General features: G+C 30.9%; 1 protein-coding gene across 1 annotated transcript in view; it reads right to left on the bottom strand.

The window, feature by feature from the left end:
* Window positions 1-13,322, bottom strand: part of LOC127701145 (tetratricopeptide repeat protein 12-like) — a 157,676-nt gene that overhangs the window by 81,804 nt on the left and 62,550 nt on the right. The window contains exons 7-9 of the mRNA XM_052204956.1: window positions 10,001-10,189; window positions 7,403-7,472; window positions 4,324-4,418 (exon numbers count right to left, since the gene is read on the bottom strand). Of these exons, the coding sequence (XP_052060916.1) occupies window positions 4,324-4,418; window positions 7,403-7,472; window positions 10,001-10,189 (354 nt within the window). The remainder of the gene's footprint in view (window positions 1-4,323; window positions 4,419-7,402; window positions 7,473-10,000; window positions 10,190-13,322) is intronic.

Below are 13,322 nucleotides of genomic sequence, written 5' to 3'. Positions count from 1 at the left end.
AATATGATACATGTACTTGTGACAAATACAAATAATAACAACAACAAAAAATAAACTGATTTGAATACATATACATATATACAAGCAACAATAAATAGTCCCCTGTCCTCAGCTCTAAAGACTGTTTTATAAAAGAAACCTGTTTTTTTCACTTGGTTTATAATTGTAGGATTTAGCAGGACTACTAGTTTTTCAGTATCAGACAGATTTGGAAATATAGGATTATTTATTGCAATGTCATTAAAAAGTTTAATACAAAATATTTTATTATTTTGAAAGTAGAGGACAAAGTGGTTTTCATCTTCTATGGTTTTACAAGTTTTCTATAAGTAAATTTTTGAGGTATATCTGCCCTTTTCTATAAGTAAATTATTGTCACTGATTCTAATTTTTGTATATAAACGTCTAGTTTCAAAATATGGATATCTAAGATTAAATTCTTGGTCTTGTTTGACTATAAATAGGTTGCATTTCTGTAAATATAGACAATGCAATTTCCCATAGGAACTCCCTTTACGGCTAAAACTGTGCCATTTTTACTATGAAGTTTCGTGAAAAATTATATCCTGGAATGGAAAGTTGATATGCACTACTATTTTATTCAAAGGTCAAAACAAAGGGCTGTGCGGCATATTTTCAACATTTATATGCCCCGAACTTCTAAGAGTTTAAACTTATACTTAAGTTCTGTACTATCCTACCTTCACTTTAGGTGACCCTCAGAGAATTCGAAATTCCCTGCAACCATGTGTAAATATACTGGTAACATTCCCAAGTTATGTTTCTATGAGATGAAACATAGAGATCATATCTGGGAACCAGTACGTAAACAAACAAAATATCTATGAATATTTTATATCTCCCCAAAAGAGGTGTGGTTTGCGAAACAGCTGTATTTACAAAGTGCAACCTATAATCTTTTATAAAGAAAAAGTTTTATTATTTTCGTTTAAACTGTTTATTTTACTTTTCAGTAATTCTGAATAAAAGTTGCTTGAAATAATCTTAATCCAAGTCTTAAGTTTTTTTATGTCTTTTATATTTTTACAGGAAACTTTTTTTTTGTATATCAATATTAATTTCTTGTGTAGAATCTTTGATGAAAGTGGACAGATAAACTCCTTATGAGTCAAGGTGTTTACTTAGTGTATAACTTTCTTTTAGTAATGGGTTTATGTTTTCAGTAATAACTATATATACAAATAAAGGATTGCTTGCGTTTTTATATAATTTTCTATTGGTTATCTACCAAGTTAGCTTTAACTCCTAAATTAGAAGACACCTTTTTGGTACCTTGAATATATTTACAGAAATTAACATGAACCTTTTCAAAAGGAGTCTTGTCCAAATATTTGAAAATATCTAAAGGGTAACGTTTTTTTGTACTTATAATCATTTCTTTTATGTTTTACTTATGATTATTGAAATTCTTGCATTTATCGTTATGGCGTGTTTATAATTATGGCACTTTAATCTAAAGCACCGAATAAAAAAACATGTATACACAAATTACTTAAAACCTTAACTAAATTCTTCCATAGATACAAAGATTTGGTTTGCAAGTTTTACTGTACCTGTAAAAAACTTATTTCAGACGGAATAGCACATCCTAAAATTTATGGTGATGTTGTTTACCGAGCTGGAAATTTATATGCAATTCAGGTAAACTTATCAATCCTTTAAATAAACTTATTTTAAAAGGTTACCAATTCAACTCTGTAATTAGAGTATTGTTTTTATTGGTAAAAATATTGATTTTATTATCAGTAAATTAAAATCATACTAAATAGTTTTGTTATACACATATGGACTTTAACGGTACTACAGTCTGTCAATACCTTTATTTTGGCATTGCACAAGTTTATGTTTTTCTCTGACTGTTAATAACATCTTTACACTAAATCCACTGGATGTTGGATGTGTACTGATTGATATTTTAGTCTTAGATACATGATTTTTACATCGCGATGGCTGTGAGGGCATTCCAATGTATTGCTATTGCCTAGATTTCCATTACGTAACTTTCGTTTTGGGTTTGTAACCGATCTATGAACATGATAAATACATGATATTAACGAGTGCAAACTAACATTCCTTATCATTTGTTATAAATACATCACTTCAATGAATACTGATAAAAATATTTTTGTTTAGAACATAAATTAATAATATGAAAATGTTTTGTCGTTAGATATATATATATATAAGTAAAAAATCATTGATAATATCTATGCACAAGTACCGAAAAATTGTGTTAAAGCATGCGGAAGAATATCTCAAGAATGTTTTGCGACAATCCCGGCAAGGACCGGTAACTCTGTAATTGTTTTTGCGGGAAAATATGAATGCCTACTCATATCCAATCTTTTAGAAAAATCGAATTTTTACAGAAGAGTGTCCACCATGCACTTGCACTGCACTATTATTAGAATAGTATAATAGAATGATATACAAATGGATGAAAATTATATATATATGTAACTGTTATATTAATATAATATATAACAACAAACCATTGTATACTGATTTGTATTACTACAATATAATAGTTATTACGGTGAGGTTGAATTTCCTGTCATTTATTCATCATCCATGCACGGACTTGTCTCAGAAAAAAATATATCTCTGTACATTAACCTCAGTTTCAGGTATAGAGATGTGATTTTTTTCTGTGACAAGTGCTTTTGACCATCCACAAGAACTTGCGGTCATCCGATGTTCAGTACTTCAGTACTTTGATTTTTATTAGTTGTTATTGGCTTTGAACTAGCTGTCAGTAACTGCGAGTACTCTCAGATCTGTACTTGGTCTTTTTTTGTTGTTGGGGATGTATAAGTACCCTGCCACGTCCGGTCTGTGTTTTTTGTTACTTGTTTTTCTGCTTTGTATCTATCTGATGAGTTAAGCCTTTTTCAACTCATTTTTTATAGTTTGTTCTTATGTAGTGCTGTTACATCATTGTCCCAGGTTAAGGGGAGGGTTGAGCGCTCACAAACATGTTTAACCCCACCACATTCTTTATGTGCCTGTCCCAAGTCAGGAGCCTTTTTGTTTTTTGTTTTGTTATAAATTAGGCCATTAGTTTTCTCAATTGAATTGTTTCATATTTTTCATGACAGGGCCTTTTATAGCCGACTATAAGGTATGGGTTTTTCTCATTGTTGAAGGCCGTACGGTTGCCTATAATTGCTTACATCCACTTTGTTTGAACTATGGTGGATAGTTGTCTCTTTGGCATTCATACCTCATCTCCTTATTTTTACAATCAAAATGTCCCAATTCATAGTACAGTCGACTCTCGTTATCTCGAAGTCAGCCGGACCAGAGAAATATTTCGAGATACCCGTAGTTCGACTCAAACGAAAACCGTAAGTTTGACAGACCAAGGGACACAACTCTTGCTGACCTTAGTAAAGCTAAAATAAATCCGGATGAATATGGGAAGGGGATCGATATTCTGGTCTCATATCGATGGATTTGTATGTTATGGTCTTTCATTATTATAACATTGTTTTCACTTATTTAATTATTTCTTTGAACAGTTACAATTTTTTCCTGTGGCTTTTATCCGAGAGAGTAATTTCCAATCGATCTTAGCGTTATTTAAGTCATTTAAATTTGACAAAAATTGCTTATTCTCGGATACAAGAGATTTTAGAAATTTAGATTTATTTTTATTTTCTTTTATCTCAATCTTTCTTTTAAAGAAAAAATACAAAAAGATAAAAGACGCCGATTGAGTAGTTTTTATGTGATCACCAACGGAAGTCTTAATCCCCACTATATACACATCCAAGCTCATCAGTGTAAATCACGATTAATTTAATTAATTTTTTTTGTAAACATTTTAAATAATTTTCATAAACTTTAACAATGTATCACTAATTATTTATCATGGTGATAAAAGATAATCTTAGGTAAACACTCATGGAAATAGAATGTCATAAATCAATACCTTGGTCAGTGACCGGAAATTTAATTACACGTGTATTGTCAGATTAACTCTTCAATCCATTTAAATCCCGGAGGTCATGTTTTGACATATGTGTATAAGTTCGAGATAAATAATGAATTTTGAATGCTTTTGTTAACCTTGGGACCGTAAATTTAGTTCGACTCAACCGAAATTTCGACTCATCCAATTTTGACTCATCAGGAGTCGAAATACATATATTTATATGGAACAAAGTTCGGGACCACGAGAAAACTTCGACTCATCCGAAATTTCGAGTCAACCGAGTTCGAGACAACGAGAGTTAACTGTATATAATTGTATGATTTTTTAATGATTCTTTCTGATGAGACCACATTACATAAACCTACCACAGTCAATGCATGCTTTATTAAACATATTTATACCAGCTGTTAACATGTCTAATTCTTCCTGAGATAAGCTCCTTGGAGATGTAGCAAAACACCTAAAAATAAAGTTTATGTTATAATACATACAAAATAACAAGATAACACAGGGATATTGTTACTATGTAAAAGTGTGATTTAAGGAAAAGAAAGGATATGGTGTAAATATTCATGAAACAAATACACTACATGCACATAAAAAAGCCCAAGGCAAAGGAACAGTGCTTGTAATTATATTGATCTTCTTCATCTCATGCAGTCACAGTGAGGCCTTCAACATGGAACAAAAACTCTCACCTTACTGCAAGTTCAAGAGGGCCTCTAAGGTTAATTAGCCATTTAAAGATTGGAAACTGTAATAGTTAAGAAATCCATTTCTTTACTGAAAGCTATGGTAGCAATACACAGTAAGGGAAAAAACTTAAAATTGACACTTATAATATTTAACCAACCTCTTTCCCTTGCTTTCTTACAAATAAGGCTTACTGTTTGTGTCATGTATGTGCATATGTATGGAAGCAGCTTCTTTCATAGATTTTATTTCCAATAATTAAAATGGTGAAATATAATTTCTTTTTGGTGTAACCATGGCAATAATCTGAATTAATTTGATACAAAATATTGTAAAAAGGGGGGTGAAAATATCACGTGTCCCCAAAATTTGGTCCAAAGTAGAATTTCAATCCATTTGAGTGATACCTTTTCTGAAAACCATTGACATTCATCTATCAAGAGGTCAAATAAAAATCATTATAGAATAACTAATCGAAGAATTCAAATAGAGAAAAATATTCAACGAGTGACCGAACAACACATTAATTCACGAATGCGCGTAGCGCATGAGTTAATTATCAGTGTTGTTCGGTCACGAGTTGAATATTTTTCGATATTTGAATTCTTTGATTAGTTATTCTTTTTATTACATTGGCAAATGGCTTTTTTATGAAATTAAAGTAGAAAACGTAAGGAACTATATCTTTTTTTACGCATTCACAATTTGTTTTGATCCGACGTTATCGATGTCTTGACAACGCCTATTGTTGTATGACGTCAGAGGAGTGAAATAACCACGTTTATTTCACATGTGAAATTATCGGTTTTTATTTCACTGGGAAATCAATGGGATTCATTGCAACCAATGTAATAATAGCATTTATCCTCATTTTTTTCATAAAATTGAATTGAAAAGTTTGTTGGAAAACATTACAATAATTTCTGGTAATCTGGTTATATGGCAGGTACAGGTGTGAAAATACAGACTGTCAAACAGAATATGGCCTTTAAAACACGCAAAAAATATTCTTGATGTTCATATTTGAAGACTATATTATTCTTCAGCTATCTAAAAATTAATTTTATTGCATAATAACTTTCATATTTGAAAAATTCACAGGGGCCAAAAATGTGAAACCAAACTCCTAACTGTGTATTGCTATCTTTTATCAACTTGAAAGTCATAAAAAGTCCATATCAATTGGACAAAAACTACTAAAAATTCTTCATACTAAAAGTGAAAGTGTAATTTCCAGCCCGGGCCATTGGCTCTTATACAGATGTATCTTGGAAATAAAAAGTTTCACTATGAAATCCACCTAATTGCATCACCTTAATGTCAGGTAAAAAAATATACACTTATGTATAATGTTGAAACAGACACTTATGAAGAAGAGAATTATCATATAGATTTTTGATTTCCTTATTATTTGTTAATATAACTTTAAAAGATGGAACAAACTTGATGTATTTACTGCCATTTACTGAAATATGTTTAGTACTGAGGACTGAGTTATAGACATAAATATCTGATTTTCCTGCACAGTTTTAATTTCTTCAGGTCTTATTTTTTTCTTGCATTTGCCTTTTAACTAATTTTATCTCCTGTTCCATTTTAATTAGGGGCCTCAGTGGCCTAGTGGTATAGGTAGTCGAACTACTGTATCACTAATAATTTAAAAATTGGAACGTTTTAACGTCTTGAACAAAGTTAAGCCTAACTTTATGAGATTTTCTTTTTCCAGTGACAAAAACTCTTCAGTTGTTTGATTATCAAGAAATCTATATATTTTTTCATAAAATCAATGCATTATAAGTTTTTTTGGTCAGTTTCAAAGGGTGGATGTACCTCATACTTCCTCAAAATGACCATTGCTATTTTATTGAATTAATCTTTCATTTTATGGCTATATAACCCATGAAAAAGGTATATTTGACACCAAAGCTCCATTTTTCTATTGAAGTACATTCATTTAACATATGATTTTGCAAATAAGAGATAGTATGAAATACACTTAATTCTAATGCCAATTGATTTAGGCCATGTGCATACACCTTTTACTACGAATAATCTTTGTTAAAAACAAGAATGTGTCCATAGTACACAGATGCCCCACTAGCACTATTATTTTCTATGTTCAGTGGACCGTGAAATTGGGGTCAAAACTCTAATTTGGCATTAAAATTAGAAAGATCATATCATAGGGAACAGGTGTACTATGTTTGAAGTTGATTGGACTTCAACTTCATCAAAAACTACCTTGACCAAAAACTTTAACCTAAAATGGGACAGACGGACAGACCGACGACGAACGGACGCACAGACCAGAAAACATGATGCCCCTACTACTATCGTAGGTGGGGCATAAAAATTAAATTTGAAAAGAGTTCCTGCATTTTGATTGGCTCATAGCCTTAATATTCTTCATTTGATATTGTGTTACTTTTATAGCTGATGAATTTGTCTCATTTATAAATTTATATTTTGATTTTTGCATCAAATTTCAATATCTATAAAATAAAAATATTTCAGTTGCTGGATCCATTTGCTGGTGTTGGAGAATCTGTAGATCATGTGACTTGATATTTGCTTCAAATGTACTAGGATAGAATACACTGATGTATATACAAATTCCAAATCCATCAACTGGTGAACGAGGATCATGGAGATGTTGACATGCCCAACACTTTACACCTTTTGCTTCATTAAACAGGCCATGAATCTTGTTTTATCAATGTATAAAATCTCTTTTACAATTAAAAGACTTACTTTGGAAAATATGAGTGTTCTTCTATCAGACGCAAACCTCCTTTTGTTCTGAATAGTGTTCTTTCTTCATCTGTAATATTCATGCAATAATTGTTTTAACATTTGATTTTTACTGACAAAAACATTTTATAATGGACATCAATACAATAAATTGGCTCCCTTAAATCTGAATAACACCTGGTAAACAATACAAAACTTTTTGTAATCCAATTCAGAATAAACTTGCAGGGTTTTCAGCATTTCAACAATTATACCACTGAAAAACAATCATATAAAAAAATATGCATGAATTCATGTATTGAATATGCAATACTGTGGATTTATTTAATTTCATGGGTACCCATTTTCATGGATTGAGTAAAAATGGTACTTTTGTGGATATTTGATTTTGTGGCTTTGTGGCTTTGCCAAAGATTCACATAAACAATATTGAGGTGTAGTATTATATAAGAATATTGCGTGTATTTTGTTGACCAGTCCTACTCATTTGCATGATATTTCAGGTTTTTCTGTTGACAAGGCATACTCATTTCATTATTACACCTAATTTTATGGCAGGTTTCAGCCTCAGTTACCCTTGGTTTATGCTTGGTTTACATCTGGTTTACACGACATTTGGACATGCATTTCTTGGATATTGCAATGACACCAGGTTAAGGTTTGAATTCTATGGCTGGTTTCCTTGTTACATGTGTCACATTTTATACAGGTTGTTAGCATTTTTTTAAACATATCTTTAACATTTAAATACTTATTATGGAAAGGGTAATTTTTTCCCCCTTTGATATGAATTGATTTACCCATTGTACTTGCAAATTTTAATTTAATATAATTTAGATGTATGATATATCCATTTAAAATAAAAGAAAATAAATGGGGAATGTGTCCATGGGACACAGATGATGCCCCTGCTTGCATATAACGTTATAAAGGGACATAACTCAAGAACTGTAAAAGTGACGCTACCCAAATTTGTACTTGATCCGAGTTTTGTGGTAATAAGCATTGTTTATAAGTTTCATAACATTTAGTTGAGGCAAACTTAAGTTAGAGAACGGAAACGAAAAATTCAGCAATTTTTCCATTTGTAAAGGGGCATTACTCTAGAACAGTAAAAGTGACGCCACCAAAATTTAAACTTGATCTGTGTTTTGTGGTAATAAGTATTGTGTATAAGTTTCATAACATTTGGTTGAGGCAAACTTAAGTTAGAGAACGGAAACCAATTTTATGTATGTACGTACGTACGGACGTACAGATAGACAAGGGTAAAACTTAATGCCCCCTCCGCTCCGGCGGGGGCATAAAAATAAAATTTTGTCATCAAAGTATGTATATGTCAGTAAATTATGAAGCCGTAAATAAAATACATAAATGTATGTGAAACAACTAAAAGTGTAAAAAAAGATCAACTGAGCTTCAAATTTACTCTTTAAAAAAAAAGGATGGGATGGTGGTGGTGGTCAAATCAAAAGAGTTCAATTATTAAGGCATTTTCTTCAATGCTAAATATAATGAACATGCAACTTATTTCCATTTCTGTTAATGCATACATGTATATATAAAAATACAGGTCTTTTGTCTATTTAATATAATATAACCAACATTGCAGTACAAAATTTACATTCCCATCCCAAGATTGCATTCATTTTGCAGTGGAAACTAAAAATTAAACATTGCATTGTATTAGCATTTGAAGGCAATGATATACCAACTTCAACTATGTATAATGGAAGATAACTTCAATTTTAAATATTACTTGAACAATGACATTGTTGATATTTTTAGAACAGATACTTAAGATTCATGCACCATGCACAATTTATGTAATTTTCTTGACAAGTCTGGTTATACACATATACACATCATTTTATAACTTGAATTTCTGAGTATATATTTCATTGATAAGTTTCAACTCCTTGATAGTTATTTATTTTCCAGATTCTATCACTTCTTTTGATACATGTATATACACAAAACATAGTGCATTGGGCACAACATTCTACACATCCTATGTTTTGTGTACATCAAAAGTAGTGATAAGATCTTGAAAATAAAGCCAGCCACATAAAGGTTTTGATTGCACGAATGCAATCTTTATCCCAAAAACAACAAACGACACAATTAAACTGATTGTAGATCCTAGCAGTTTAATTGACAAGTTATTGCAGGTCATATATATCAGGATGAAATAGTAACTATTAAACAAGTATGAACTATAGATAGCAATGAAATATTTGCTTTGATTCAGGGGTTTCATCCAGAAATGCTTTTAAAAATCTGTATATATATTTTTTTTAAATTAAGGTCTAAAAGCGATCTGCAAAATCAATTAGATGATACAAAGAGTCAGAATGTAAATTTAAATTTTGTAAAGGTGCACAATTTTTCCATATCCTTTAATACATAAATTTAGGACATAAAAATCACTAAATTACTGAATTCATTTAAATTTTTTCTGAATTTTTTTTTCTTATACATTGGCAAAAACAAAATCTCATGTAATATGGCTGCCATTAAAATTTTTAAACTTTTCAGAGCCAGAGATTTAAATAAAAACTTAGTAAATGCATCAAAGGCAGAATCTGTAAAACTTACTATTATTTACAGCAGAGCCAAGAAGTTTGAAACCTCCAGCATAATAAATTGGTAGTTGATCTGGTTTTAAAACTTTCTCCAGTAGATAAGCAATACCACAGCAATTCTCATTACCACTTTCAAATAACTCTTTAACCTTTTTTTCTTCTTTTTCTTGTTCCTCAGCCCTGTCTACTTCTGACAAATATTCTAAAACAGAAAATTATCTCATGAATAAACATGAATTTTCTTGTTCCATGAGTGTCTCGAAAACATAAACAAATGACAGTCCAAATTTCAAGCCTTCATCATGGTCAACGAACAGAAACCTTTATTTATTCATTTTGTTTAATCTATTTTCGTTCTAATATGCATAAAGTAGGTGCAACTGTACACTAAGCAAATAGTAATCAATCAACCTAGCTACCAGAAACCTGAAACTTAAAAAAGATTATTTTTCTTGAAACCAATTTCATTGATAGAGGGAAAATTGTGATTCTGTAAACAGGTATACTTGATTACATGGATTGACATTTGATACATCTTGTCTGCAGTAAAATATATATGGAAGTTATGTAACATATTGCATATTAAAATACTTGGTTTGCAAGTAAACATTGCAGTCAATCAAAGATTAAATCCACAGTAATTAAATTTTTATAATCTAACATATTGTTTTGTCTAAGCTAGCCATGATATCCTGTCTCTTTAAATAAGTCATCTTCATTCTTAAACTTAAATTTTTTAACCACTGTTTTTTTCCAAGTTTGGCAGTCAATTTAATGAGTTTGATACATCAGCCACAATTAATTTGGACCTAAAATTCTGAGATTTCTATTGACAGTCACAACCTTGGTATCAAACATAGTACTGTTGAATTTGGTTCTGTTCTCTTATCCTAAGGTATGATGTGCATTTTAAACGAAAGAAAAACTTTTTTCCAAATAAATTTATAAAGAGTTACTCCCCTTAATTTTGGCTATTTTAAAAGTCTATTGCTGAAAATTAGTTTTATCCATAAAAATATTTATAAGTTAAAACTTGATTGCTAAATATCAAAATGAAAAAATAAAATTCTGTATACATACAGATATGATATGTTGTAAATTAGTGATAATATCCTCAATACTTAAAATGATTTTAAAATATTAATATATAAACAAATATTGTTTAGTTCCAAAGCCTCACATGAGATAAGTTTCTCTTCCACTACTTATAATTTGTATGAGACAGTACAAGTTACAATCCCAAATGGACAATAAAGTTATTCAAATTAATTGAAGAGAATGAATAAAACTTATTCATGCAAGACCCTGCACTATCAACATACACATTAAAGACTTTCATTCTTTTCTATTATTAAGTTACTAAATGACCCTACAATACAGTTCAAATGACAACAAAACTCAAATAATTAAAAGGTTATAACAATAACCAAGAATTTCCATGGAAACTGTCCATAAGGAGAGAGTAAAGAGGCAATGTGTCATGACGCAATGCAAACTATGTTTAATGTGTATCTCTAATTGTCACCACGCTTACCATGGTGCTATCCAAAAATCTTGGTGAGAACACTGCTAAGCATACCTTCACTTGTAATTCAAAGTATCAGAAGATAGGATGTAGGTGTCCGACAGATCCAATAAAATGCTCCGCTGGGGCGCAGCTTGATACGACCGCAGAGGTCGAACCCTGAACAGTTGGGGCAAGTATGGACACAACATTCAAGCTTGATACAGCACTGAATTTGGATTGTAATTAAATATTTGACACAGCATAGGTTTCTGACACAGAATGAATGTGGTCTAAGAACTTAAAAATTTTTAATTTATCTATTCAAACCATATCATTATTATTTGCTTTTACATATTATTCAGAAATAACCAATTTAAAATGGAAAATTTTAAAGAAAAAAAATGAAAAAAAAATCCCCCCCCCCCCCAATTTTTTGAACCCCCTTATGATTCATCACCCCCAAACTCAATCCCAGCCTTCCCTTTGTGGTATGGTACCTTCAACTTGCATACATGTGATGGACTGTGAAACTAAGATCAGGAGTTTGGGAAATTTTGGTCAGGAGATTAGGACTCAGATCAGGAGGTTTTAAATCGACATAAATTCTGTCATAAATGTAACCGTGTGCTGTAGAGATTGTCTGTTAAAGTGTGTTTTCTTCAACTTTCCATCCGAATGTATTATGTTTACAGTACCCTTGTACTTATTAATTAATTTTCTCTATCTTTTTAAACTTTCAACTTGTTCAATCTAACATTCTTCTTTTTTTGTATGTTCTTTAAATTTTTTAGGTCATATCTGTTTTACCATTATTCATTGCAATCAAAACAATTGCTTATCTATCTGCAAGTAGATCTTTTGTTTTATCTTTATGCAAATAGATTTATAATGCTTGATAAGTAATACATTCAAACTGTCTTCACGGGTCATATTTATTATATAAATTTTAATTTAAGCCTTGAAAGGAAGTATAGACCCTCAAATAATTTTCAAATTATTATTTTTTTATTTGTCCTAAGACATTTAAAATCATTTGATTACCATCCTTCTATGATTATTTGTTCAATTTATATTTTATTTATATTCTTTCAAAAATTAACATTATCTAAAGGAAAGTAACTTAAAACAGGATAAATCAAGGGAAGTAACCCAACATTCATTTTAACTAAACAAAGTTTTATTACACAACGGCAGTTAGCCTGAGGTAAAAATCGTTGATTACCAGTATGTTTGACACCCAAGGTGACAAGTGAAGCCATATAATTATGCATGTTAATTGATTTACAGGTAAAATATAACTTCAGGTAATGTCAGTTACACCAGATATGTTGGGCTGAAATTTTTCATTCATGAAATATTTCATACACGGGAATTTTTTGTCTTCAACGGGAGGTCATGAGGAGACCCCTGAAAACAGGATTATTGTATTCCCGTCGGGAGGTTCACATGTACAATTTCAGAGAGATCCAAACACTTGAACACAAGTTATTGTCTGGAAACTAGAAAAATGCTTGTTTTTTGGTCCCTTGTTGGCCCCAAATTCCTAAACATTTAGGGCAATTACCCCAAACTCAAACCCAGCTTTCCTATTGTGATATGGAACCTTGTAGTACAATTTCATAAAGATCCATACACTTACACACAAGTTATTGTCCTGAAACTAGAAAAATGCTTGTTTTTTTGCCCCTTTATGGCCCCTAATTCCTCAAATTTCTAGGGAATTACCCCCAAAATCAATCCCAGCCTTCCCTTTGTGGTATGGTACCTTGCAGTACAATTTCAGAGAGATCCATACACTTGAACACAAGTTATTGTCTGGAAACTAGAA

The sequence above is a fragment of the Mytilus californianus genome, unplaced genomic scaffold, assembly GCF_021869535.1.
Source record: "Mytilus californianus isolate M0D057914Y unplaced genomic scaffold, xbMytCali1.0.p SCAF_5, whole genome shotgun sequence".
In the NCBI taxonomy this organism is placed as follows: domain Eukaryota; kingdom Metazoa; phylum Mollusca; class Bivalvia; order Mytilida; family Mytilidae; genus Mytilus; species Mytilus californianus.
The sequence above is the reverse complement of the archived record's forward strand: the minus strand, read 5'-3'. Positions and strand labels throughout refer to the sequence as shown.